The sequence below is a fragment of the Kalmanozyma brasiliensis genome (assembly GCF_000497045.1).
Source record: "Kalmanozyma brasiliensis GHG001 unplaced genomic scaffold PSEUBRA_SCAF7, whole genome shotgun sequence".
Lineage (NCBI taxonomy): Eukaryota > Fungi > Basidiomycota > Ustilaginomycetes > Ustilaginales > Kalmanozyma > Kalmanozyma brasiliensis.
Genome location: NW_015961990.1, coordinates 188,827 through 215,348, shown reverse-complemented (window position 1 = coordinate 215,348; position 26,522 = coordinate 188,827). Strand labels below are relative to the sequence as shown.

General features: G+C 58.2%; 10 protein-coding genes across 10 annotated transcripts; 4 read left to right on the top strand and 6 right to left on the bottom strand.

Annotated features, from left to right (window-relative positions):
- Window positions 1–182: 182 nt before the first annotated feature.
- On the top strand, window positions 183–2,681 carry PSEUBRA_005750 (WD40 repeat; the record flags this gene model as incomplete). The annotated part of the gene is made up of 1 exon (XM_016439179.2): window positions 183–2,681. One exon carries the CDS (start codon window positions 183–185, stop codon window positions 2,679–2,681), a length of 2,499 nt encoding a protein of 832 aa, XP_016289939.2.
- Window positions 2,682–4,737: 2,056 nt separating this feature from the next.
- On the top strand, window positions 4,738–5,553 carry PSEUBRA_005749 (yaaH; the record flags this gene model as incomplete). The annotated part of the gene is made up of 1 exon (XM_016439167.1): window positions 4,738–5,553. The coding sequence occupies one exon, from the start codon at window positions 4,738–4,740 to the stop codon at window positions 5,551–5,553; it is 816 nt and encodes a 271-aa protein (XP_016289938.1).
- A 194-nt stretch (window positions 5,554–5,747) lies between these two features.
- PSEUBRA_005748 (Cytochrome b561, eukaryote) lies at window positions 5,748–6,497 on the bottom strand (the record flags this gene model as incomplete). The annotated part of the gene is made up of 1 exon (XM_016439161.2): window positions 5,748–6,497. One exon carries the CDS (start codon window positions 6,495–6,497, stop codon window positions 5,748–5,750), a length of 750 nt encoding a protein of 249 aa, XP_016289937.2.
- Window positions 6,498–6,898: 401 nt separating this feature from the next.
- PSEUBRA_005747 (Protein kinase domain protein) lies at window positions 6,899–10,537 on the bottom strand (the record flags this gene model as incomplete). Its single annotated transcript, XM_059465662.1, has 1 exon — window positions 6,899–10,537. One exon carries the CDS (start codon window positions 10,535–10,537, stop codon window positions 6,899–6,901), a length of 3,639 nt encoding a protein of 1,212 aa, XP_059320336.1.
- Window positions 10,538–12,741: 2,204 nt separating this feature from the next.
- On the bottom strand, window positions 12,742–15,432 carry PSEUBRA_005746 (uncharacterized protein; the record flags this gene model as incomplete). Its single annotated transcript, XM_016439153.2, has 1 exon — window positions 12,742–15,432. One exon carries the CDS (start codon window positions 15,430–15,432, stop codon window positions 12,742–12,744), a length of 2,691 nt encoding a protein of 896 aa, XP_016289935.2.
- A 1,905-nt stretch (window positions 15,433–17,337) lies between these two features.
- PSEUBRA_005745 (Polyadenylate-binding protein/Hyperplastic disc protein) lies at window positions 17,338–19,398 on the top strand (the record flags this gene model as incomplete). The annotated part of the gene is made up of 1 exon (XM_016439166.1): window positions 17,338–19,398. The coding sequence occupies one exon, from the start codon at window positions 17,338–17,340 to the stop codon at window positions 19,396–19,398; it is 2,061 nt and encodes a 686-aa protein (XP_016289934.1).
- A 52-nt stretch (window positions 19,399–19,450) lies between these two features.
- On the bottom strand, window positions 19,451–20,605 carry PSEUBRA_005744 (ATP adenylyltransferase, C-terminal; the record flags this gene model as incomplete). Its single annotated transcript, XM_016439152.1, has 1 exon — window positions 19,451–20,605. The coding sequence occupies one exon, from the start codon at window positions 20,603–20,605 to the stop codon at window positions 19,451–19,453; it is 1,155 nt and encodes a 384-aa protein (XP_016289933.1).
- Window positions 20,606–21,030: 425 nt separating this feature from the next.
- On the bottom strand, window positions 21,031–23,898 carry PSEUBRA_005743 (Plasma membrane fusion protein PRM1; the record flags this gene model as incomplete). Its single annotated transcript, XM_059465661.1, has 1 exon — window positions 21,031–23,898. One exon carries the CDS (start codon window positions 23,896–23,898, stop codon window positions 21,031–21,033), a length of 2,868 nt encoding a protein of 955 aa, XP_059320335.1.
- A 729-nt stretch (window positions 23,899–24,627) lies between these two features.
- PSEUBRA_005742 (Phosphoesterase domain protein) lies at window positions 24,628–25,740 on the top strand (the record flags this gene model as incomplete). The annotated part of the gene is made up of 1 exon (XM_016439168.1): window positions 24,628–25,740. One exon carries the CDS (start codon window positions 24,628–24,630, stop codon window positions 25,738–25,740), a length of 1,113 nt encoding a protein of 370 aa, XP_016289931.1.
- A 208-nt stretch (window positions 25,741–25,948) lies between these two features.
- PSEUBRA_005741 (Mitochondrial pyruvate carrier) lies at window positions 25,949–26,441 on the bottom strand (the record flags this gene model as incomplete). The annotated part of the gene is made up of 2 exons (XM_016439128.1): window positions 25,949–26,274; window positions 26,378–26,441. 2 exons carry the CDS (start codon window positions 26,439–26,441, stop codon window positions 25,949–25,951), a joined length of 390 nt encoding a protein of 129 aa, XP_016289930.1.
- Between the last annotated feature and the right edge of the window lie 81 nt (window positions 26,442–26,522).

The window sequence follows — 26,522 nt, the reverse complement described above, 5'->3', positions numbered from 1 at the left end:
AGAAATCAGGACGCCAGCTGCAACCCCACTTTTCTTTTTTCTGAACGCGGCCGGAAAGTGTGGAGGTTTGGAAGCGTGATCGATGCGTTGCGTGTCTGTGCGCAGTTCCAACCTATACTGAACCCACATTGCATGCTTTCTTCCGCACTTCCGCACTTCCACATACCCGCACCGCTTCGAACATGGTGACCACCTACAAGCTGTCTGCCACCTTGGAGCAGCACGGAGCGGACGTCCGTTGCGTGGCTGCTGGCAGCCCCGAGGTAAGCAAAGACTGTCGAGGTGACATCGTGCTCACCGGCTCCCGTGACCGACACGCTATCATCTGGCATCGCACCAGCGGCAATCAGTTCGACTCAGCACTCGAGCTCGCCAATCACGAAGGCTTCGTCAACGCCTGCGCACTGCTTCGATCCGACGCAACCTACGCTATCACTGCCGGCCAGGACAAGATCATCTACGCATATCAGCTTCTCACCTCCGGCAACCAGATCACAGTCCAGCTTGATGCAAAGACCGCCGAGCCACAGCCAGCGCGCACATTGATAGGGCACACTGAAAACGTTTGCGCGCTCGACGTCGGACCGCACGGCCAGTACATCGTCAGCGGCAGCTGGGACAAGACCGCCAAGGTGTGGAGGAATTGGGAGTGCGTCGCAACCTTCAAGGGTCATGAGCAGTCGGTTTGGGCCGTTCTCGCGGTCGATCAAGACAGAGTGTTGACAGCATCGGCGGACAAGACAATTCGTTTGTGGTCCATCTCGAGCCCTACCAAGCCGCTGGCGGTGTTCGGCGGGCACACGGACGCTGTGCGTGGCCTGACGCTGCTCGAGGGCGGAGAGTCGTTCGCAAGCTGCGGAAACGATGGCAACATTCATCTCTACTCCCTGCACGGCGCTTCCTCGTCTGCTGGGAGTGCGCCGATTCAGCCCGTGCAGGTTCTGTCCGGCCACACGAGCTTCGTGTACAGCCTAGCAACCATTCCGGGCGGAAGGGGCGAGCTCGTAAGCTCGGGCGAAGATCGCAGCGTCCGCGTCTGGCGAGACGGCGCACTCGTACAGACTATAACACTTCCTGCCATCTCAGTCTGGTCAGTCTCTGTTCTTGCCAACGGAGACATTGTCGCCGGCTCTTCGGACGCAGCGGCCCGAGTATTCACCCGCGATGCATCGCTCGTCGCAGACGAAGCGACACTGAAGGCGTACGACCACTCGATCTCGACTCAGGTGCTCAATCAGACGCAGGTGGGCGATATCAAGAAGGACGACCTGCCAGGTGTCGAAGCGCTCTCGCAAGCAGGCAGCAAGGAGGGACAGACCAAGATGGTCAAGAACGGCGACGTGGTCGAGGCGCATCAATGGAGCGCATCTTCGCAGCAGTGGGTCAAGATCGGCGAAGTTGTGGGTGGCGTGGGGTCAGGTTCGAAGAAGCTATACGAGGGCAAGGAGTATGACTACGTCTTTGACGTCGATATCGCAGACGGCGTGCCGCCACTCAAGCTTCCGTTCAACCTCAGCGAGAACCCATATGCAGCAGCACAGAGGTTCTTGGAGAAGAACGACCTGCCACAGCAGTACGCGGACCAGGTGGTGCAGTTCATCGACAAAAACACGTCGGGCGTCAGTCTGGGTGCGCCCCAGTACGCGGATCCTTACACGGGGGCAAGCAGGTACCAGCCCTCCGGATCGTCGTCTGGCGGCGCTAGCTCAGCAGCCGCGCCGTCGAGCGCTGCCGCGGTCGCAGCACCGAGCTTGGACGACACCAGCAGGTATACCGGAGCACGCAACGTCGATCCTTACACCAGCTCGGGGCCATCTGCATCGACTGGTGCCTCGAGCGCAGGGGGCGCGGCTACTTCGACAAGCTCGATCCTGCCACAACGAGCCTTCTTGTCCTTCAAGAGCGCCAACTTCTCCGCGATCAAGAACAAGCTATCGCAGGTCAACCAGCAAGAAACGGCCAAGCTATCAGAATCGGAAATTCGTCAGATCGACCAGCTGGTCTCTCGACTCGAATCTGGATCTTCGTCGGATGCTCTCAACATCGATGCACTTCGTAAAGCCGTCTCGTCGTGGGGCGCTGGCTCCCGGTTGCCTGCTCTCGACCTCATCCGATGCGCTGCAGCTGCCGGCACCACGACGGCACCGCTCGAGATCGCCCGCGAGGTCTTCGAAGCGTCCTCCTGGGCGTCTGACTGGCCCATCCCCGGCTCGCCCGACGCCAAGGTTCGGGATGTCAACTCGATGCTGGCCCTGCGCACGATCGCCAATCTGTGGAGCGATCCGCGCGCACTCGGCGAGCTCGAGGTGAACGGAATGAGCCTGTTGGGCAGCCTTTCCGAGACGCACTATGCCAGGATGAGCAAGAATGGCAGGATCGCATTCGCCACGGTCGTCTACAACGCGACCGCGCAGATGGTTGGTGGGATGGGCAAGAACAGCGCAGCAGGGATCACGTTGGGACTGGTGAACGAGGTGTTGGCGCAGGAGAGCGAGGAAAGCGAGGCGGTGTATAGGATTTTGGTGGCCTTGGGTAATTTGCTCTGCTCGTCATCGGGTAGCAATTTGAATAGGAACGCGTTGGACACGGCCCGTCAGTCGATGCAGAGACTGTCGGGAACGGGGTTGGGCAAGGAGCAGAGGATCGCGCAGATCATCGCCGAGGTCCATGGCTTGTTCTAGAGCAATGTACGAGGCGTTGAATGATGTTAGAAAAAGTCGGTGATTCGAATGACAAAGCGTCTGTGGTTGTGTGTCTCTCGGGAATCCATTGTTAGAGTCGCTATTGTGAGGAGGACAGCAGCGCTGGTGGATGCTCACAGAAGACGATTCGGTCGCAGTGCGTAGTTGCGAGGCAAGCAACGGGCCGGCACTCGTGACCATCCTGTCGCTCGACTCTGCTCGATACGATTGTTCGGGGCGGAACGAGCGAGCCGTGTATAAAGCTCGCTAGCGTGAGGGAATGCGGGGAAGCGACTAACGATGGACAAGTTTGTTCTCCGCCTCCGAGTCGCCGTTGGTTGTCGAGGCAAGGTCAGGGAGTTACTTAGCGCGCGAAAGGGTGTTGGTGCTTCCACATTCCTCTTGGCGGCAGCATGGAGGATTCGAAGATTGTGGCAGCATACCGCAGCGAACATAGTGTCAGTGAAGCTTCGGCAAGCTCCCGCTGTGGCGCAAGCGCTCAGTCTGCAGCCACCTGCGTGTTTTTTGTCACACTGCCTGATTGCTCGCGCTCTGGGCTTCAAGATCGTTCCGATTGACACAGTCGTATTCATGATGCCAGATGACTCGCAGCGCTTCAAGAGATGAACAAGCTAAAGGAGCTGCACTTCAGAGCATATTTCTGCTGCGGTCCATGTGTCATGACTTGCAGCTGCAGCTGCACTGCATTCGCTCTTGCTTCGACGTTTAGTTTTTACTAGAAAAGGCCTCCTGACTGCTGCCGATGCCTTGCCTGCCTCGCCTTGCAGGACACCAAACTTTGAGCACCGAGTGAGCCGAGTCAGGAAGAGACGGAGAGATACCTGCCCTGACCAGAGCAGCGGCTTGTGCCTTCGCATCTTGTCTAGGCGAGGCCTCGGCGGCAAAAAAGGGAGTCGCTGGGTGGCCGATGCTTAATTCCGCAAGACGTGTGCTTGTGACCGCGTGCAGCGACCAAAACAACTTGAAGCTACGCTGCCAACGCCCTAAAGCCCTCTCCCTGCCCAGCTCAGCTCTGCTTCGCTTTATATCGTACAAGAGACGGCCCAGTCGACAAAGCGTCTCAGTCATGAGTGCAGATAGGGAGGGAAAAGAGAGTTCGGATTGTCCGATGGTGCAGCGCGATAGCCCAATTGATGGCAGAGGCGGTACTCGACCGCTGCTGATTCCATCGGCAACTCAAGAAGCAGGCCCACCAAGAGCAACTCGCTCGCTCAGCTGACCTCTTGGTCTTGGTAACCCCCTCGGAGGACCCTGTTTGGGCGCCTGATGGTCGGCTTCCCCGCATTTTCGTACGCGCTTGGCTTCCATTAGTGCCTCGCTTGTCACTTCACACGGCGGCAATTCTCCACCATCACCTGCACTGGGCTCTGGCCCAGTAAGATGGCTCCCACGCTGTCGTCCCAAAGTTCATCCGTCGTACAATCTCATCCCTCGAAGAGAGCGTCGTTCCTCTGTGACAAGCTTCGAAGCGGCGTCGCTCGGCAAGACGAATGCCCCGCCAGAACCCTGAGTGACTGTCTCTCGCTTGCACTCCAAGCATCTCGAGGCGAGCGCACCGTGCCGCACTCCCGCTGTCAACTTTGCGCAATGGCTATTTCCTGTTGGTGGCCGTTGACCCTGTGCGTTTTTGACCGGTGGACGGTCACTGCTTCAATATGGAAGCAAGACTGCTTCTCCTCTCGCACTGTGTACGGCCTATCCGTCCGACTTGGCCGAAGCTCAACCTAACGGCGCGCGTGTGCCACATTGCGCGGCTGGTCTGACTCCGCCCCTTTGGCATGGTCTAAGCTCGCAAACGTGGGACCAACCCGTGACCACGCTACCTGCCGCGCGTACTTGCGCTTTGGCTGGCCAACCGGCTGTGCCTTCACTCGACGTCCCCTATGTCAGGTAGCAGGCTGAGCTCGCAGCATATATACAGGACCTCGTCGTCCATTGACGTTTCTTCCTCTTCGAGTCCTCGAGCTTCCGCCAACGCAGCCTCATCCCCTTTTGACTGAGTATCCTCCCCTGCCTCGCGCCAACGCACCTCACCATGGCATCCAAAGAATCCGAAGTGGGCTCCAACGAGCATCCTACCTACCATCAGGCCGATGGCACCAATGGGCACGAGCTCGGGCGTCAGATTTCGGTCACCCTGACGCCTCAACAGTTCGAAGAGCTCTACCTCCAGCCCTCCATCAAGTCTCGCGGTCAAGCCGGGCTCGTCAAGACCTTTGCCAACCCCACCGCGCTCGGAATCGTCTCGTTCCTCCTCACGCTGTCCCCCACCACGGCCTGTCTGATGGGTTGGCGGGGTGCCTCCTCCAACTCGCTCCTCGCCCTCGTCGGCGTGTACTACTTCCATGGCGGTATGGCGTTGTATGTTGCGGGCATGCTCGAGTTTGTCATTGGCAACACGTTCCCTGCGCTCGTCTTCTCGTCTTTCGGAACGTTCTGGCTCTCGCTCGCTGGCTTCTTGGACCCTCGTTTTGCCGTCCAATCCACCCTGCTCACGGGCAACGGCGGCAGTCCGGCTGTGTACTACCTCCCCTTCGGCTACTATCTGCTCTTCTGGGCCGTCTACACATACTTCCTCACCATCGCCGCGCTCAGGACCAACGTGGTGCTCGTCTGGATCTTGCTCTTTGTCGCCCTCACCTTCTCCACCCTCGGAGCAGCGTATCTCAAGTTCGGTCAGGAAGCCGCCACTGCCGGCGCCAATCTGATTGTGGCTGCCGGGGCACTGGGTTTCGCAGCTTGCATGGGTGGCTTCTACATCCTCCTACACCTCTGCCTCGCCGCGACCGACTTCCCCTTCAACATCCCCCTCTTTGACCTGGGACACTTGTGGCCCAACAAGCAGCAGTAACGCTCCGCTCCGCATCGTCGAAGCGCATCTTGACTCCTTTCTTGCGTTCCGCACTCTGTATTTTCTGGCTAAATACTGGCTCGGTACCTGTTCGTGACGACGTCTGACGCAATCTCATCATCATTGAATTCGTGGGAATGCGATCGAATCTCCGCGGTCTTGCAGTTTCCATGAGATCCCATCGATGTGCTACACTACAGCTTTGGCAACTTGCTCCTTTGCACGCGGATCAGCAGTGCGAATCCCACCAGGGGCAGAGCGACTGCGACGCCTGTCTTCTGCAGCACGCCGCTTTTGCCCCAGCCCCAGGTGGTTTCGAGGACACCGAGGGCCGCTGTGATCAAAAACAGGCTCACCACCACATACCCGCTGAGTCTATGCCACTTCCACAAGGCCTTTCCCTTTGCTTCGCCACCTACGAGTTTGCCTTTCCACCACACACTTGCTGCGCCCAGAGCGGCCTGGATCCACGCTGCTACGACGACGAAGGTGCCCAGTATGCCGTGGTATGAGAGAAAGTGCCCGGAACCAGGTTGGTCGTGGAGATACCACATGATGCTTGCTCCTGCAGTGAAGAGGGGGAGGACGAGGAGGAGGTTCAACCATTGATGTGCGCTAAACGCCTGTTTCTTGCGCTCTCCCTGTTGTGGGGTTGTGCGTTGAAGAACTACTATCGCCTGCAACAGCAGTAGAATTGTAAACGACTGAATCAAGGGGTGATACCCAAAGAGAGGCAGCGAGGTGATCGACATGGTGGAGAAAACAAGCGACCATACGACAGCCACAAAGAGCAGCGCAGAGGCTTGAACCCCAAACGCCGGTCGGGAGAGGTTCTCCTGTCGAACCATCACGAGTGGTGTTACTGCCTCGAGCGGCTCGTGCTGCGACGAGGGGAGGAGTGGTGCGCTGGCCGTGTCGTCCGTGGTGCTCCGTCTTGTGGTCATGTCTTTTTCCGTAGTCTATGGACGGATAGCGATGCGATCGACTCAAAGGTGATGGTGGATGACCTCCACGACCACACGCAGAGACAAGGCCGGACAAGATCAGAAGTTGGGGTCGAAAGGCTGACCAAATCTCCATCGCGCGCCGAATCGCCAGTTGCTCATCCGCCGATTCGACCACGTGCTTTTTCGGCAGATGCATAGCCGCGCATTTTCCGTCTGACCCCCTCGTCGACTCGGCCCGTTCTCAACACACCAAAGCAACCACACACTGCAACAATGGGTGAAGCGACTGTATACCGTGACAATGAGTGTAAAGACAGTTGCGGACCAAGAGAGAGTGACGTGGGAGTTGGACCTTATGAGAGAGTGTATATATGCAATTGTTCAAAAGAGTGTGGTTTCTACGAGCGATGCGAAGCGGGTTCGAAAAAGGCGGTGAAGCGCTTGATCTTCTTGAGACGCGCCTGGTGCTTGTTCTCCTCGCTGCCGGACAGGCTGGGCGAGGCGGCGGAGCGACGGTTCATTTCCTTGTTCGAGCTGACCGACAGCACGGATGTGCGACCGCCGCTGGCCGAGAGCCGAGCAGCGGCTTTCTCGATGGCGTCCTCCTTCTCGCCATCGGCGTCGTTGTTGTGGGCGGCGGTCACGTCTTCCTGCGCCACAGTGTCGACGCTGGTTGCAGCCGGGAGCTCGCCGGTCGAGTTCTTGAAGCGCATCGAGGACAAGCCTTGGCCGTTCCTTCGCTTGCCGAGACGGTTGAAAGGGCGGCCAGAGGTCGATGATTGACTGGCTGAGGGCGGAATGCGCGAGGATTCTTGGCGGCGGAGAAGGCGGTACGTGTCGACGACACCACGAGAAAAGAGGTTGGCGCCACGTCCACCATTGAGCTCGGTCTTGAGCTCGCCGTCCGGACCCGATACCTCGACCATGTCCCAGTCCTCGTCCTCGTGCTCGCTCTCTCGAATCGCACCGTTGCTGGGGCGTCCGATCGCAGAGGGGACCGTCTTGCGAGGCACTGCCGAACGACCGGCGTACGAGCTGGCAGGAGAGCTCTGCGCTTGGCTGGCGGAATGATCGCTGCTCTGCGAGTCAGAAGTAGTGGTGGTCGCGTCTCGACTGTGGGGTTGAGCGGGCTCGCTCTGCGTGTTGTCGAGCGCCGACAGTCCTGTCATGGAGTCCGCCTCCATGCTGGCTTCATGCTCAAGATGGGCGAGGACGGCAGCTGCGTTGCGCGCTGCTGACTCGTCGTCTTCCTCATCGTGGATAGAGACGTCGGCGATGGAAGGCTCATCCAAGGTTGCTTGAGGCTCCTTGTGTCCCGTGATGGCTTCTGCGCTCGGCTGACGATTGACCACGGGAGGAGCAACCGCAGCTTTGGTCACGATTGAGGCAGGTGGGGTGTCCTTTGCAGGCTGCTCGGCCGGTAGAGTAGCGGCTTCCTTGGCTGGAGAAGCGCTGTCGGCAGCATTGTCTGCACCTTCGTCCGGTCGATCGGTGGACAAGACGGAAATGACCGAACCAGAGTCCTTGCGGCCACGGAACGAGTATCCATCAAAGAGGTTGCTGTGCTCGGATGCGTCCGGGTCATCCATGCTTTGATCCGGGGTTGCGGCGGCGACAGCCCCTCCGTTCTGGTTCTGAGTGACGGGAGCATCAGCAGTCACCAGCGGGTCAGCACCACCCTCCTCGCCTGCAGCAGTCGCCATGTCCATACTGGCGTCGTTCTCGTGGGCTACGGTCGGCTGCATCTCCAGGAAGGTCTCGTCAAAGTTCTGGGTGTCGGTCTCGTTGTCGGGGTCGATCGGCGGAATGTAAGGGGGAATGTAGCGCTTGTGGAAGATGTGATCCCACTCGATCATGGAAAAGTAAGGATGCTTCCGGATCCGCGGCTCCTTCATTCGCAACTGCGGATTTCGCTGAAGCAGACCGCGAAGGATGCTCTTGGTGTCCTGATCCAAGACTCGGTCTTCCGGGAAGACCAGAGGATCGCGGAGCACCTTGGCATACATGTCGGCGTGCGTGTCGGCCCAGAAGGGAGTGATGCCAGTCAGCATCTCGTAGAGCATGGTGCCGAAGCTCCACCAATCGACTTCGTACGAGTACGCTTGGCCCTGCAAAACTTCGGGAGCCAGATACTCGGCTGTGCCGCAGAAGGTGGTGGTGGTCTCCCGCTCTTCGAGGAAGCGACTGGAAGAGGACCTGGATGGATTGTCAGACGCATCGTCGGAGGCCGACATCCAGTGAGCGGATCTCGATTTGGGCACGCCGGTGCTGGAATGCGAACGGCCAGGTGACGTTGGTGGTGGCGTGACGCTGCCAGTGGATCTGCTGCGGCTGCTGAACTCTTTGGAAAGACCAAAGTCGGAGAGCACAATATGGCCATCAGCGCCGATCAAGACATTCTCGGGCTTGAGGTCACGGTATATGACACCGGCCTTGTGCAATCCCTCCACGCCCTCTACAATTTCAGCGGCATAGAAGCGAGCACGGTCACGACCGAGTCGTCCCCATCGCGAGAGCTGCGTTGCGAGATCTCCTCCTGGGTGAAAGTCCATGACAAGGTAGAGGTTGTTGCGGTCGTGGAAGGACCACCACAGACGCACGACGAAAGGGTCTAGGACGTCCTTGGCCATGCGCTTGAGCACGGCCTGCTCAGTGAGCGTGTGTTGAAGTTCCTGATGAGCAAGCACGTGCCTCTTGTGGATGGACTTCATGGCGTACAAGCCGCGCGAAGATGCATGACGAACGAGCAGCACCTTGCCGGCACAGCCCTTGCCGAGCACGCGAATCATCTCAAAGTCGTCGACCGTGACCTTGTTGGAGCCTTTGCGACGACGCTGAGAGCGACTGCCACTGAGCTTTGCTGCGCCTTCGGACTTTCCGTTGGCGGCATCTTCCGAGTCTTCGGCGTCCTTTTCCTCGGGGATCATTTCGATGTTGGTATTTGTGGATCGGCTGTCGTCAGCGACGCCGCGCTTGTCCGACGAGGGTATGTCGAGAGACCCTGGTCGCGAGCCTGTGGTTGCGCGGCTGAGTCTGCCAGCTTGCGTCCCTGAGGCACGAGAAGAGTCATCGGCCGAATCGACGTCGAGGTCGTCCTCGGTAGGGTTGCCATCTTCGAGGTCAGACTGACCAGGAGCGACACCGACGTTGGTATTCCGCGGTGCGACCGACGACTTGACATGCTCAGCGAGATCACTGCGCACCCTGCGGACTCGACGTTCGACACGGACGCTTTGGAAGTCGTCGTTGCCCACTTGCACGAAGCGTTTCCACGCCTTGTGTTGGCGTGCTGCGGTATGGTTAGCGAGGGCGGTAAAGTAAGTCGCGAGCTGGGTGGTGATGGAGTGCGAAGTGAGTTTGGATGGGGCGTCGGGATTGGGAGAGAGCGGAGCTGACGGTGGGGGAGACGCAGCTTCGATTCCGTTGGTCTCGGGAGAGGACGTTATCGATTCGCCTGCAAAGTTGGCAAAGGTGGATCGAGCTTTGGAGGCTCCTGGAGACAAGGTGCGGGAAATGGTTTGAAAAAACTTGCGTCCGCTCAAGGAGGAAGTCGAAGCGGGCAGAGCGGGCAGATTCGGTAGCGAACTTGAAGGCAGCGCATCTCTGATCCTCTCGTCCATCTCGGTAATGTCGGTGGCGGATCGGATGAGGGTGAGGTTGTGAGTAGAAGTGGTGACGTAGAGGGTATAGGAAGCGACGACCTGTTTGCGTTTGCGGCCTTCGCGTTTGTCCTTGGCTTCAGCTACGCTGATACTCCATGGCGCATCGCCGGAGCGGCCGAGCGTGGAAGAAGATGCAGGGTCGGTCAAGGTGGACTCGAGCTCGGCACCTCGAGTTCGAGGGCTCGCAGTGAGCGAAGTAGGATTGCCATCCTCGTCAAAGAGGCCACGAATGCTCGTGCGGCTACTGCTCGATTGGACAGGAGCGCCATTGTTGTTTGCGCCGCGGCCCGACAGCTCTCTGAGACCAGCAAAAGTGCTGAACTTTTTGTGGCTAGCAGAGGGAGCTTCTACGGGAGAAGTGGCTGGGGAGACCATGGTCGGCATCTTGCTTGGTGTCGGATGAACTCCTTGCAGTGAGGTGCTCGAATGGACTCGATGATGAGGCTCGAAAGGATGAGGAAGTCACGGCGGCCTTGACGCTTGAGCGCCAACTTGCTAGCTTGACCCCAAGGAAGACGACAAGGGCATCAAAGGGCTGCGCAGAAGGTCGGACCGGGGGATCGAATGGGTTGAGTGCGCTTCAGCCGCGGGTATGAGGTTGCAGTGTTGAGTGAAGGATGCGATCGGGCGGACCGAGGTTGTAGATGATGAGGCCAGTCGTGATCAAGACGACTGACAGCGAGTGTCAGGGAAGTCAGCTCGCAGATGGATGATGATGACGGTGCTTGTTGCAGACGGAATTGAGGATCAAGTGCGAAGTCGAGAGTGCGAGTGTCAAATGCGGGAACGAGACTTTGCGTGCAAGAGACACAGAGCGAAGCAGAGACAGGGTGGGAGTGGCGGTGAAATGAAGTGACGATGCGAATGTGAGGAGTTGAAGAGGAAAGTGACGGAGATGGTTGATGATGATGGTTGAAGTGTTCGAGTGTGATTGTTGAAAGGGTTCAAGTGCTTCTCAAGAGGTGTGTGTGTGTGTGTGTGGGAGAGCAGAGCCAGGCTCCAACAAAGGGGCAGGCGGCAGGCTCTCTTTCAGTCTGAAATCGCGCCCAAGCGAGTGTTGGTCTTTGCGGAGACTGAGCCAAAATTGTGAGGGCGGCGTGCGGCACTTTGCAAAATGGCGGTTGCGGCTGCGGAGAGTGAGACAAATTGGAGATGCATCGATTGAGCCCAGCTGCTCGTCAAGTGCAGACAGACACATATCCACACGCAGACACATACAGCACCGGCTCCATGCCAACTGTCGAATCTTCGCTCAAGGGGAACAGGATGCATATTCAACCTGCAAGACAGCGTCGGCCGGTCCTTTCTGCACTCGACATGCTTTCTCTTCAAGTAGGTGCAGTAGGTTGATTGCGTCAGGATTGAGCTCGAGAGGCACCTTTTCAACACGGACTGCCTCCACCGACACGCGCTGCCAAAGATTGACGCTTAGACAGAAGTGGGGCGAGGCGAGCAGCCAACGGTCAGCTGCAGAGGAAAGCGCTGTTTTCTTCCATCGAATGTAGGTTGCTCGGGTGTGAGAGGCTCAAAATGTTGCACGTTTTGGTTTCAAGGTTTGAGCGGTTGCAGATGCGGGGCGGGAGATAGGCAATTCTTCTGACTGAGGATGCGCTGCCTGTTCTGCGCAAGCTGGGCTTGTGTGCGTGCGTGCGTTGATCCTTCCGCCGCTTCCATCCAGGGTCCATCGTCGAAGCGGAGCTTGATCTCACTGCGGACGGTGCGGGCGATTATCATTGCAATTGAGGCTGGCCTAAATCGGAGCGCTGTCGACAGCGACGCAAAAGAAGCTTTCCTTTCGCAGTCGGCCTGGTGGCGTGCTTCCTGTGCAGCTGCACTTTGGCAGCGCAAGAGGACAGCAGCACCATATTCTCTTCCCTTTGGGCGGCTTTTCCGCGTTCCTCGCCAGACATGTCACATTCTCACGCTCTCGGGCCCACCGTGGCAGTCCATTGCTCAGCCTGGGCCTACGCTTCAACTCCACCTGCAACGTCCTCCCTCTCGGCCAATGGATGGAACTCTTCACGCAAGACTGCTCTTTTTGGCTGTTCCCGGCGGTGGTCGATCCCGCGTCTGCAAAGAAAAAGATACAAGGGTCCCGCTTCGCTTAGCGTCGATCAGAAGGATCCTAAATTGAAGGGGGTAAAAAGGGGTGCAAAATTCGTGCATGAAATCTCCAGATGATCTGCATTCGGTGGTCACAGTCGCACACTGCTCAAGTGCCCTTGCCAAAGTCACGCACGCTTGTCGTTCACTTCTCTATGAACACAAGTGGAACGGTCCCACCGGCCATGCGCAGCGGCGATAGGATCGCATCGATGGTCAGACATCCCACACTTCACGATGTCGGAGAACGACAATGCAGATGCAAGAAAGTGATTGCTGATGTGCAGTGGCAACGACAGACACAGGAGAGACGGAAGGATCAAGTGCAGACGAGACATGCGAGAGGTTCGAGACTAAGGGTGAGGTGCGATGCTGTGAATCAGTGATCAGAGAAGGGCTGCAGTCCAGAGGCGAGTCGGGATACGGATCAGATGAATGAGAGAGAGAGGAGAAGGGCGATGACGCTGCTGTCGTACTTAGAACCCGTCCAGAGCAGAGAGGCTGGTGTCGGCATCGCCAAAGCCTTCGCCAAACAGCTTCTTCTGTCTGCCTCGAGCCTGGTCTCGCTCCCATTCGCGATCACGTTCGCGTTCCATCTCTCGTTCCTTGCGAACCTTCTTCTTGAGGCGCTCCTTTTCGCGCTTCTTGTCGCACGTGCACATCGTCGGCACATTCACCGCCAACAGGTGCGGCGACTCGGAGCAGCTTTCGCCTGGCGAGTTGGACGACTCGCGCTCATGCTGCGAGTCGCGTGCTACCGACAGGAGCGAAAAGGCGGATCCGTCGCGCGATCGAGAACGAGACGAAGACCGTCCTTCCACGCTGAGTGAGCGTACGCTGGCGCGCAGTGGCGAAAGCGATGAACGCAAGCGCTGGCCCTCGTCTTCCATCTCGGACACTTCGTTCGAGCCTGGAAGATCTCCGCCGTCCAATTTGCGGGCAAGCTGCGGCGACAACATGCCCAGAGCCGATCGCTCCGTCTTGGTTTCGCCCTCCTCCTCAGCATCCGTGATCTGCGCGGATCCACCAGACGAAGTGGGGGCCGAGGACTCTGTGCCCGAATCCTTGAGACGCTGTCGAAGCGATCGGCAGTACCGACACTTGGTCGACTTTTTCTTGACGTGACCGTCTCGGCTGAGCGAGCGCACACGGATCGCGCGAGGGTCATCGTCGTCACGGTTGTCCATGGCGGAATCTTCGTGGTCTTCAAAGCTGGTCCTGATCTTGGGCGACAGGCGCTGCGAGTCCGTGTCATTGTAACGCAAGCTCGGTCGGCGAGACGACTCTGGTGTGGTCGCTTCGGATGTCGAGATCTCGCCGTTCGAAACAACTGCGAGACGACTGCTAGACGGCATGCCTGCGAAATGCTTGGGTTCCCAGTTGACAGTGTTGACCGTTTCAACCGAGGAAGAGAACCTCGCCTCATCCGCGAAGCCCGTGGTTTTGGGAGTATTGAGCTCCTGATTCCAGTCGTCGGTGGCCTCCGCCGTCACCTTGACGCGGTTCGGCGCGCTTCCGTTGGGGCGCATCCAGGTGGGCCTTGACTCAGCAGTGCTGCGCAAGCCAGCTTCGTGGTGAAGGCTGTCGGCCGTCATTTGTTCAAACGCGCTGAGATCGGGACTGGTGCAATTGCTGCTGATCCAGCTGTTCTCGTTGCCTGGCGACTCGATTCCGTCGGCATCTCCGTCGCTGCTCAGACTGCTCCAAGGGTCGACCGAAGAGCAACGCGATGAGAGGGGAGACGAAGTGACACCGAGCAGACCCGACCAGCCAGGAGACGATGCGCCACCACTGCCGTTGAGAGGAGAGGGCGGCTGAAGACCCGAGATGCGCGCTGCGTCCTTTTCCGCCATCCTCCTTTCCAGTCCCAGGCGACGTGGTGCTGAACGCGCTGCTGCGTCAGGCACCTGTATGCTGATGGAATTCGGCTTGCCCGACAGTGGGCTGCTTCGACCTGTCTCGGCCTGGGCGGGTTCTCTCAAGGGAGAAGGTTGTCTCACCGGACTGGACGCTGAGACCGCCGTGTCGCGCAAGACCTCGACGACGCCAAGCGCGTTCTCCTTCGTCGCTGTGTCGCTGCTCGGGGCATCTTTGCTGTGACTGCGGTCGGCGATGCTGGAGGACGAGTCGTCCGAGGCAGCAGCAAAGTAGTTGGCGCTTGCGAAAGAGCCCATCGACTTGTGTAGGCTGGGGCTGGGCATAGGAGTAGCGTCCGGCGAGAACTTTCGTGTTGTCGGCGGCGTGGCGGGGCTGGACAGGTCCTTGTGCTGCGAAGCTGGCTGCGGCTCGGCGGGAGCGGGCGCAGTGACTTCAGGTGCAAGGCTGTTCTGAAGACCCCCAAAGGAGCGGAAGCCGTGCACGGGCAGACTCACCTTCTGCGAGGTGGCTTGCGGCTGCGATGCTTCGTTGCTCGAGGGGGCGTCGCCTCCATTGAGGGCCGAAGCATGCTGCAGGGATGACAGGGCAGAAAAGTGAAGCGACTTGCCGCTGGCCATGAGACCAGACTGCTGTTGTCGTGGCTGATAGCCAACGGAGGCGATGACCGTGCCGTTTTTGATGCAAGCCCAGTTCTCGAGTGAGGGGTCCTGGAAGAAGCCAACGTCCGGTGCAGGCTCTTCGGCGGACTCCATGGCGGTCAAAGACTCATCTATCGAGGAAGCCTCCTCTTCGCTGGTTTCATCTCCATTATACGACGAGCTGCGGGGTGGCAAGCTCATGTCGAACTCCGAACCTCCTCGTGTACACTTGATGGGACGACGGTCGTATGATGCGCCCGAAAGAACAGAGAACTCCTCTGGCGGAGCCTCATCGAAGTGCACATGGCGCAAGTTGGCTTGCAGCACCAGGTTGCGCGGAGCAGCAAACGAGGTGGGCAAAGGGTTGGAAGCGACCCGATCCTGGGTAGGATTGCCTTCGAGACGCGTAGCCGCCAAATCGGAAGTGATTTTGGAGACGGGAACGGACGCCTGCCTCTTGAGACAAGGAGCACGAACGCAAGTGTTGGTTCGAGCCGGGATGAGATGATGTCGGATTCGGTCCACCTTGGGAGAAAGCGGAGTGGCTTCGAGCGCGGGCAGATCGGACTCGATGTCGCTGGAACTGGATGCGACAGGGATGGTGGTGTCGATGTGGAGCTCCCGAGGAGCTGAAGCAGATCTGAGCTCCATGATAGTACCGGTTGACGGCTGACGTTTGTTTGCTGGGAGCACGAAGAAGTCGGGAGCGATAGGTCGCTGTTCGAATCTGCAAAGGTAACCTCAACAACGATCGTACGTCATGGTGTCTGTCGTGAAGCCTTAAGGTTATGACTGCTGATCGGAAATGAATGCGGGGATGGCGATCTGATGCACCTGAGGATCAGCCCTCCAGGCTGAACGCGAGTGAAAGGATGTTCGGATGCGTTGCGAAGCACTACGTCGAGTCGAGAGTGGAGAGGAAGTGAAGATGGCTTCGAGAGGCCGCAGCTTCAAGCGTGAGGTCACAAAACGTCGGGCATGGTGGTAAAGAGTGAGAGCCCCCTGTATGCAAAGAACAATGAGTAGGATGGGTGCGAGAAGCTGGCGGTGTCGGATGACTGAGTGGTCGATGCTGTCTGCTCCGGCAAAGCGCACAAAGCCGCGGTCTGCGTTGATGAGACAGAAAGCGGTGGACGAGTCGGACGGACAGAAAGTCGAGTCGGGAGCAACTGGTCGGAAAGGAAGGGAGAGGATGCCAAGACGACGAGGGAAAGGACGGACCAGAGGGCCACCGTCAAGGAGGCAAGGGGCTGGACTCTGAGGAAGGGAGAGCAGCTGACAGGAAACAGCGGCGGTAGCGAGGCACAGGGATGAGGAATGAATGATTTGGCTGCAACCGAGGACGGGCGACGCCAAAGAGCCAACCAATCCGACGTCTGACAAGGAGACGGCCGGGCTACAGTAGACGGTAAGCTGAGTGGAAATTGCCAGCCTGCAGCGTGTGTCTTGGGGTGCGAGCGTCTGAAGCGGGTGGGGCCCATCAGTCAGACGAGGTGAGTGAGCCACAGCCAAATTTGGCAGAGAAAAAGAGCAAAGAGGAAAGCGCGAGGTGCAGCTTGCGCATGCGGAGTAAGAAAGCGAAGCGAGCGAGCGAGTTGTGCCGCGATTTTTTTTACGAGTTTGTGTTTTGAAGCAACCAAAACTCGCAATCCCACCGACCACAGCAGAGCAGACAAAAGACGAGAATTGCAGGGGTGCAGGCAGTTCATTGATTTGCTGACGGCCCTGCTCCGAACAAAGCATTCTGAGTGACGCTCAGACTGACACACGCACGCTCAGCCACATTTGGTGGTCATTTCAGCGGGGGAACAGATCGCAGCCCAGGCTCATATCGAGAATGAAACAGGCGGGGCAGCCAGTCTCAGGCTAAGAGAGGCGCAGACAAAGAAGGGCAAAATGCGCTCATCCAGAACTCCAGTTGACGACCCTGTCCATTCCGATTACAAGGTCGGGTTGCTGAGACTCACACACTGGGGCATGTCGAGAATTTGAGGTTCGGCGATGCACTGGATTCCAGACAGCGCCGTTCCCGCAGGACCCGACCCGTCTTGTGAAGTCTCGCCGGACAGGACCCACGGAAGGGCGGGAACGAGATCCAGCAGGAAGGCGGAGACATGCAAAATTTTGATGCAGCAGCAAGGCAGCAGGAGCAGTACCACGCAGCAGGCACAAGCAGGATCGTGAACTTGGCATTTCAACTGAGACACGAAAGCCTCGCAAAGTCGTACTTCGGGCCAGATTCTGTGGGCCAATTCCTGAGGACCGATTTGCAATCCCGATTCATCTTCAATCTGTCTGTTACATTCGTGTTTCTGTTGGTCGAATTCACTGCGAAAATGGCTGGCTCGATGTGTGTTTTTGATGCGCGTTGCCGAAAAGTAACACTTTTTTCGTGTAAAATAAAGCTCGGATCTTTCTCAGAAGAACCGACATGCGTGTGGTTGTGTGTGGCTGAGCAGCTCTAAGGTGCCTATGTGACCTGTCGTTGACATGATCAGCGACTCATGCCTCACTTGACTTTCAGCAACGACATCGAAAAGAAGGCGGAGCATCACCATGGCCGACTCAATCTACGCTCCCAAGAACCAGCACAAGCTGAATGCAGCGCAGGCTGCTGACGCCGTCGCTGCTGCTCCGAGCAGCAACTCACAGCCGAATATCGCTAAGAACCAAGCAGGCAACAGCAATGGAAGCCATCGAGCTCATCCTCACCTCACGCAGCCGCTGCTCTACATCAGCGGTGTCGACGCTGCCATGGCCGACAAGGAGCTGGCTGGTCTCGTCTTCCAAGACGTACTCCCTGTCCGTCTCAAGATCGATCGTGACGTGCCTCAAGGTCAGACGGCTAGCGGCACCGTCGAGTTTCAGACACTAGACAAGGCCGAGAAAGCATACGCCATTGTTCGACCTCCCATTCAGCTTCGCATCGAGCAAGACGCCTCCTCGAAAGAACCAGTCGCATCGGCCAAGCCACGTCTCGTCAAGCAGCTGCCATCAACCACCGACGACTCGCTCGTCTACGATCTCTTCCGCCGCTTTGGTCCTCTTCGACGTGCACAGTGCCTCCTCACGAACACTGCTGGCATTCACACAGGCTTCAAGGGCATGGCTCTGCTTGAATACTACGACGAAGAGGATGCAAAGCGTGCCGAAGCTGAGATGCACTGCTCCGACGTCGATGGCAGCACCATCTCTGTCGCTGTCGATTCGAGCACTCGCAAGCCCAGCACTGGCTTCCGTCCGTCTGCTGCAGCCTTTGTGCCTTCTAGCGGCATGAGCCCGTCCACGCCTTCCTTTGTGCCAAGCGCTGCCAGCTCTCGCTCTGTCTCTGCAGGCTCCTCAGCTTCCATCTATGCGAGCACTGCCCCTTCATCGACTTTCCAGACCCCATCTCCTGCTCACAAGGGTGCGCGAGGCCCTTCGCACAGCAGAGCATCTAACTCCATCGATCCCAGGAATCTGTTCGTCAAGAATCTCGACGCGACCCTTACCACACAGGATCTGCTGGATGTCTTCAGAGCCTTTGGCCAGGTCGTTTCTGCCCTTGTCAAGCAGGATGAACAGGGCAAGAGCAAGGGATTCGGATTCGTCAGCTTCACTACCGCAGAAGAGGCGCAAGCCGCTATTCGCTCGCTGGACAACACCAAGCTCGGCAGCAAGAAGATCACCGTCTGCCTACACGAGTCCAAAAAGATCCGTCAAGAGAAGCTCGCCACACGTCTGCAGGGACTCAGCGTCGGAAGCACCGACGGGAGCGAGGCTGACGCTGCAAGCAGACGAGCGAGCACCGATGCTTCAGAGCAAGCGCCCCAGTCTCCGGTCCCTGCGCAGACACCGCTCGCCGCAACGTCGTTGTCAGCGGGCATCAGCACCTCTGCCAGTGCTCAGGCGCAGCGCAGTGTTTCCAGCACTTCTTCTGTGGGCGACGCAAGTGGATCAGCAACGGAGAGGGAGAGGCTGCTGAAAGCTGTCATTTCCGTGTCGGAAGCCGATGCGCCAGTTGAAGATATCACCGACATGCTTGCAAGCCTGCCAAAGAAGGATCGAGCCATGGCGCTCTTCAGTCCCGAGTTCCTCAAGCAGAAGGTTGACGAAGCAAAGGACATTCTCGACATCACTGACGAGAGCGGCGAAAATTTGCATGCTCCTCGAGACACGAACGGCAGCAAGCCCGCAAGCGTTCTCAAGGACGCCACCAACGGTCAGAGCACCTCCAGATCTTCTTCCACGAACGACGCCAAAGCATCGCTGGGTGCTTCAGCCCAAAAGCACACCCTGTCGTCCCTCGCCGCCCTCCCCGCGGCCGAGATTATCCGCCTCGCTCAATCATCACCCAGCTCCCTCCCACCCCTGGCCAAAGCCGACCCAGAAGTAGTCAAGTCGACGGACGAGTTCATCGACTCGCTCCAAGGCAAAGCGCCACACGATCAGAAACAGAAGTTGGGCGACAAACTCTTCAAGAAGATTCGCAGCTTTGGCGTCAAGGGTGCGCCGAAGCTCACCATCCACCTGCTCGACTCGGAGGATCTGCGTTCGCTGGCGCACCTCATGGACTCGTACGACGAGGTGCTCAAGGAGAAGGTCGATCAGAAGGTCGCGGCCGGCTTGAACAAGTGAATGTAGAATAACTTCGACAGCTCTATCTTGATTCTTCCCATCGTCTTTTGCTTCACATGTTTGTGGTCGGCAGTCCAGCCTGCACGGTGAGATCCTCTACCGGCGGCACGCCCGTGACTCTGAGCACCTCCTCTACACCACCCTCTACCCTCCCCAGTGCCTCCTGCTCCTCCCTCGATCTGCTCAGCATAAAGCCCGCGTAGCCCAACGAGTTGATCGACAGCTTTCCTACCTTTCCGTCCTCCGTCTTGCCTGGCAGATCTTCGTACTCCTCCCTGGACCGTGGTACGACGTGCATCGCCCTCTTTGTGATCAGCACGTTGAACGCGGGCTTACCGCTCTTCTCCCCTTCCCCGAACATACGCGCGCGAAACAATGCGTCTAGCAGCGTCATGAACTTGTTCCCGATATACCTCTCCATCTCGCCTTCGTCCTTCTTTGCTGACATGGGAGGGTTGAGTAGGACGACAAAGTGCTGCCATGGCAGTGGGAGGGCGTGGACGCAACTCTCCTCCTTGCCATCGCGTTCGATGCGGTCGAGCAGCGACTCGATGGGCACCTTGTGCTCGCTTTCGACCACCCGCTCCTGGTCTTCTTCGCTCAAACGCCCTGCATCGACTGCTTCCTGGCTGGTCGTGTCGAGCGGAGGGCACTGGACGAATTGCAAATGGCGATGCGGCTGGGAGGCCCCCGCTGTGGCACCGCAATTGTAGAATGCTAGCAGCTCGGTGCTGCTTCCGCGGTGGGCTGAGACGATGCGGTACGCAAGTGCGAGCGTCGATGGCGCGGGTGGCAGGTCTTGAGATGCAAACTCCCGGGTGACCATCAGGAAGTGTTGGGGGACGACGCAGAACTTGTTCAGCAGCATAACGTGGTCCGGGCCAAGATTCTTGACGTGCAGGTTGGGCACGTAGGGCGGCGCAAAGACGTCCGACTTGTTCTGCGACGGCTTGTTGCTTTCCTCCTCCTTCTTCTGCTGCTGCTCGGTCTGTGATTGAGTCGAGTCGTTGGCTTTGGGCTTCTTCAGCAGCGCAGGCACGGTGCGGATCTGCCATAGTACGCCGGTGGCCTCCGACTCTTGCAACGTGATCTTCTCGGAAGGGTAGAAATACGCATCGCCTTCGGCTATCGCAACGTCGAACTTCTTCTTGACTTCCGAGGCGAGCGATTTGAGCTCCGAATCTGGGATCGCTGGTTGTGTAGACATGGTCGACGAAGGTCTATGTAGGAGAGCTCGTGTCGTGTTCGAGGGCCTGACGAGCCGAGGGAGTATCCAGGGCGAGGAGACCGAGACGAGAGTGGGACGGACAGATGCGGCAATTCCTGGAAGCGATCGCATGTACACCGGTACCTGGACGTGATGATGAGACAAGTGGTGGTGAGAAGATCGATGTCCGTGCAACAGCGGAGAACAACACTTTCGAGCTTCCTGCGATTTTTTTGCGCCGACTCCACGTGTTAGTTCTCCGCAAAATGACAGGCTGCCGGGCGGGCAAAAACCGTCACCATGAATTGCCGCCTTCGCTTGCCTAGTTCAGTCGAGACGACCTCTCGCGCTGTTGCGAACGTACTGCCTGACTGCTTGATTGGACTACTGGTAGTTTACATACGAAAATAAGGTGTGTGGTTTGACTACCAAGCATAGAAAGAGATCGACTGTGGCGAACCTGGCCTCTTGTGCTGCTGGTGATATTGACTTGAGCTTCCGTGAGCGCTCGCGAACGGATAGCTCGGCCCTGCTGACTCTTCCATCTCCGGCACTGACGGCATGCCCGACCGATTCAACTGAGTCTCTGCGCTCCCCGTCGCAGCAGGAGGAACTGGACTCTTGGACCCCATCCAATCTTGCATTGGCCTGAGATCCAACGTCTCCCGGTACTTTGCCTCGCTTCCCTCTGCTTTCGAGGCGTTTGGTTGCGACGCGGCAGATAGGCGGTGAGCGAACATTGACGTTGTAGGTGATGCGACGGGCGAGCAGCCGAACAGCCGCTGGAACCTGTCCTCTGCTTCTTCTTCCGCTGCGTCTGTCCTCGCCACGCTTGGCTGCGCGGCAGGAGTGTCATCATCGTGAGAGGCCTTGGCGAGGAAAGAGAGCCAGGATGTGCGCGTATGCCTCACTTCCGGCGCAGCGGGATGAGTAGCGCGGCTACGCTGTATGGATGGAAAGCTATCGCGCACAGGAGAGGCTGGTTGTTGTAGCGGGCTCGGCTGTCGTGGGCGAGAAGCGGTGTTGGTGGAGGTCGCGAGATTGTGTTGGAACTGGAGCGGGTAAGAGATGCTGTCCTTCGTGACGTGCGTGCGGGCAGATCGATTCGAGTGAGGGATCGAGAGGCGCCGAGTTTGGACGGCTGGATCTTCCAAGCGCGTTGGGGGATCGATGCAGTTGCTGGTTTTTGGGCGCCGTCGCCACCATCCTACACTTGGGCCGGCCTGCAGACCGGTCTTCAGCTTCTCGTCCATGTCCTCGCCGTAATCTTGCTCTCTTCCGCTATCTTGTCCCTTGCCTCTGTCGACAAGAGTGGCATATGCCACCACGAGCAACCCGATCACCAAGATCGTCCCATATACACCGACCAGCACCAGAAACATAATCCTTTCCTCGCGCAACCGTTTCTCGTACCTCTCCATCACGCTTCCCACCATTCCACCATTCCCATCCCCTCCGCTACCCAACAGTGCCTCCTTGACGGGTCTCGTCACAGCCTCTCCTTGCTCCCCTTGCAGCATCAGCACATCTGCGGGAACCCTATCGAAATTGACGTGCGCATTATCGTGGATCCACGTCAGCGCCTTTTCTATGCCGCGCACCTTCTGCCCGATGATGCACTGGACGAACGTCTGAAGCGGCGCGTTGAAGGGTGTGCCTCCAAACGTAGACGTCAGAGTATCTGTGATGCCGTCAAGGAACTCATTGAGCGTCGCGTTCATGGTGCTCGTCGTCGTGTCGACCCAGTTGAAGACGTGGGCGTTGAGCTCGGTCTCCACCTGCGAGATGACGGCGTTGGCGGAGGCAGAGAAGGTCAGGGAGGCGTTGCGCGTGTGGTCGTTGACCATGTTGAGGACGTCCCCCGAGAGATGGGTGAGCGAGGTGTCGATCGAGTCCGAGTAGTGCTTGGAGAGGTTGTGGATGAGGATGGTTTGGAGAAGGATGGACAAAAGGCCGAGCAGACCGGTGAAGATGCATGCGAGAGCGGCTGGATGCGTGAGAAAGCTGAGGAGCCATGCGACTCGATCTTGGGATCGACGGGTTCGAATGCCGACACGATTGCAGACGCTGAGGGCGAAGTCAGAGATGAGCGGGTGGCGAGAGATAGCGAGCAGTGACATCAGGTTCTCCGTCTTGAGCACGTCCTCCGCTGGTGCCTTCTCGTCGTTGGGGTCATTCTGGTGAGGAGAGGCAAGCCAGACAGCCCTCGTCCGCGCAACAGCCTTGACCTCCCTCTGCCACTTCCACCATTCCCACGCCACACCAACGAGCATCACCACCAACGCGACGAGGCCCAACAGCACGAGGCCCCACTTCGCTATCCGCTTGAGCTCCTTGCCCAAGTCATCCAGCGGGCTCGTGTCAATCCGATCGCAAAAGGTCACCTTCTGCATTTCGGGGACGTCGAACACCGTGTGATTGAACGTTAACCCGCCCAGCGTGGTGTTGACCTCGCCCCTCATCTTCTCGAAGGGCGTCTCGATGAGCGCATCCATCCTGTCCTTGAGCTGTTGCAGCGTTGGCAGCGTCGCGTTGAGCTTCAACAGCCCGTCTTGAACCTCGTGCGGCAACGTGATATTCTCTAGCGCTGTCAGTGAGGGCATTGCGATGTGAGGCATGGTGATGTGCTGTCCAAATACGCCCACCACGTCATTGATGCCGCCGACTGCGGTGGATAACAGCGCGTTGATGCCCGTCACAGAGGCCTGGATGGCTGCTCTGATGCCTTCTGCTGCTGCAGTGATCGCTTGCGAAATCAGTTGCACCGCCTCGATCAGCACCGCCAACGAGCCTCGCACCAACAACTCCATGAAGCACACGAAGAGCGACCTGTACGAATCAACGATGTAGGTGAGAATCTTTTCGATGGCTGTAATGGACAGGTCGAAGACGCGAGCTGCACCGTGGACGGTGGCTGTGACGGATTGAGCGAGTTGTTGGTTGGTGGTGCCGGCGAGAAAGTGCGGGAGGGAGGCTGCGAGCGACGCGGTTGCCTCAACCGCGTCGCATGAGGAGAGGAGCTTTGTCTTGGCAGAGCTAACAGAGTCGTTGGCGTCATTGGACGATGCTAGGAGGCGGAAAGCTACGAAGAGCAGAGAGATAAGGGGGATGGAGATGGGTGCGAGGAAGAGGCGCGCTCGAAGGCCGAGCCATGGTTGCAGGCGCATTGGCTCGCTGACTGTATTCATGCCAGTGGTATCGGAAGCTGGCTCGGCTCGATCGTATGTTGAAGCCGTGCTGTAGATTCTGTGAAGGTATGAGGGCGGAGGATCAGGCTGAGTCGGCAGCGACATTGCTGTGATGTCGGGGCTCTTGGCTACACCTCTTACACAAGGCACGGATGATGGGGAAGCGCCTAGACGTTTACGGTGCGATGTCAAGGAGAGTTATGCTGAGCAGGGCCATTCCTAAGGCATATGTGGCTCGAGGCTCGCCAGAGACTCGAGATCGACTTGGCGAGGGCTGAGGGACAAAGGGACGAGCCCCACAAACAGCTATGGCTGCGTGGCGAACAACACATCGCCGCCGGCGCAAAGCACAAAAGCACGTAAGAGGCAGCATACGAGCTACAAGAATACGCTCCTGCCCTTTGTCCTGCTCGGGTTCGTGTCAAAGAATCTATGCAACGCTTTATCCGTTGTCCGACAGATGCTCTGACGTGACTTGATGAACTCCTGCAGGTGCTGGACAAAGGGACCTTGCCGCCCGTCTTCCCACCCCACAATGGCCCACCATTTCGTGCTAGTTTTGTTCAAAGTCATTAGTCCCACTGTGAGCGTAGAGACCGAGCAAGAGGTTCACTTGAGCAGAAGGCGGCGACAAAGCTCTTGCTGCCAAAGACAAGAGGGCGAGGAGAGCTGCATGTTGAGCTCGAAGCACGTGGCGCCTGCGTCAAGAGCAACACGATTGGACCCTGACTTCTCAATTTCTTCCTCATCATCCGTCCTCGCCATCCTTATCCTGCTGTTTCGGCACCTTTTCGCATCGATTGCCGGACGACGATGCCCCCACCTGCCAGAGCAATGCGTCTAATCATTCAAGGTCTGCTGGCGACATGCCTATACACGTCTTACCGCTACTACACCGGTACTGCCACCACCGCGCTCGACCACACAACGGGCAGCCTCACCACCTCTACGGCGCTCTCGGACGGCCGCGTACCCATCTCGCGGCGTACAGTAGCAGTAGCCGACCTTCATGGCGACCTTCCGCACGCTATCAATGTGCTATCTATGGCTTCGCTCGTCTCTCCTACCCAAAGCTCGTCCGCCTCGCATCCGTACACCTGGATCGGAGGCCACGACCAGCTCGTCTCGACAGGCGACATCGTCGATCGTGGAGACGACACCATCGCGCTCTATCGCCTCTTCCAGTCCCTTCGCAACCAATCTGCTCTGGTCGGAGGCGAGGTCAAGCAATGTTTGGGGAATCACGAGGTGATGAATGCCCTGGGTGACTGGCGGTACGTGACGCGAGGGGATGTGGACAGTTTTGGTGGGCCGCAGGCGAGGAGGAAAGCGATGTCTGTGGACGGCTGGATCGGGCAGGACTGGCTGAAGGGGTACAATGTTACGCAGACCGTCTCGCTGCTACCGGCAAACCACCCGAGACTGCCAAGTGGATACACGCCGCCCAAGGTCTCGTTCGTGCACGGAGGCATCACACCCGAATACGCCGAGCGAGGCGTGGACTACATCAACAAGATCGGACATGGTTTCTTACTCAAGGCGCTTTCCGCACTCAACTCAAATCACACCACTGAGGAAGAGGCATTGTGGTCGTCAGATGGCCCGCTGTGGTATCGCGGATATGCTACCGACTCGAACAACATGGCGTGTCAGAATGCGGAGAAAGCAAGTAAGACCCTAGGCGTTAGGCATCTGGTCATGGGCCACACGCCGCACATGGACGGCTTCGTCACTCGGTGCGACAACAAAGTGCTGCTCATCGACACGGGGATATCCAGAGCCTACGGGGGCGAGCAGAGCGCCTTGGTGATCGATTTCGATCTCGTACCGACTAAAGGCGAGAGGGATGGACGAAAGAGGTGGGTCGAGAAGGAGACTCTCACTGCACTTTACCGAGGGAGACGGGCGAAAGTTCTCGCTTCCACAGAGACCGAGCTCTGGCTCTGATCGCAATGACCAAGATCGATTTGTCTCCCTGCTCGACAGTGTGTGTGACGGTGCGGTGGGGCGCAGCTTTGCGTGAGCTAGACGGTGCTCGATCTGCGTACTGCAAGCCAGGACGACATCCCATCTCCCACGCTCTCGTTCTCTGCGATGGAAACTGATTGCAAAGTCAAACCTGGACTGAATGTATATTACAAGACCTCTTCTCTGTCTACTTGGAGCTCAACTGGAGCTTTTCGCCGCTGATCTTGCCGGTGGCCTCGTTCTTCTTATCCGCGACGGCGGCCTGGACGGGGTGCTGTTTCCTGAAGTCCCACACGCGGTAGAGCTGGGCGAGACCGCTGCATCCGACAAAGAAGTTGACCGCGGCGAGCGAGTAGTTGACGGGCGTGATGACGAGCGAGTAGCGCACCCAGATCATGCCTGTTGCGGCCAGAGCGACGTTCTGGGGGACAGAGATCTTGTCTGCTGGACGCGAAAGGTCTTTCAATCCTGCTGCGACGAGACACCACTTCATCAGAGGCGCCCAGAAGAAGACTGTGCGCAGAGACAGGGTCGGTGAGAGGAGACAGATGTCAGTACACGGCGCAGAAAAGGAGGCGTGCGATGTGCTCCAGGATACAAGGCGAGATGTACGCACCAGTCTTGGGCCCCGCAGGGTGGTTCATGAACGCCTGGAACTTGGAGCCTGTTGCTGACGCCATCTTGAGGTGCTAGTATGTGTGTGGAAGCTGCGGTAGGAGCGTGCTGCGGAAAGCCTTGATGCTGCCGGAGCTGCTGTAGGT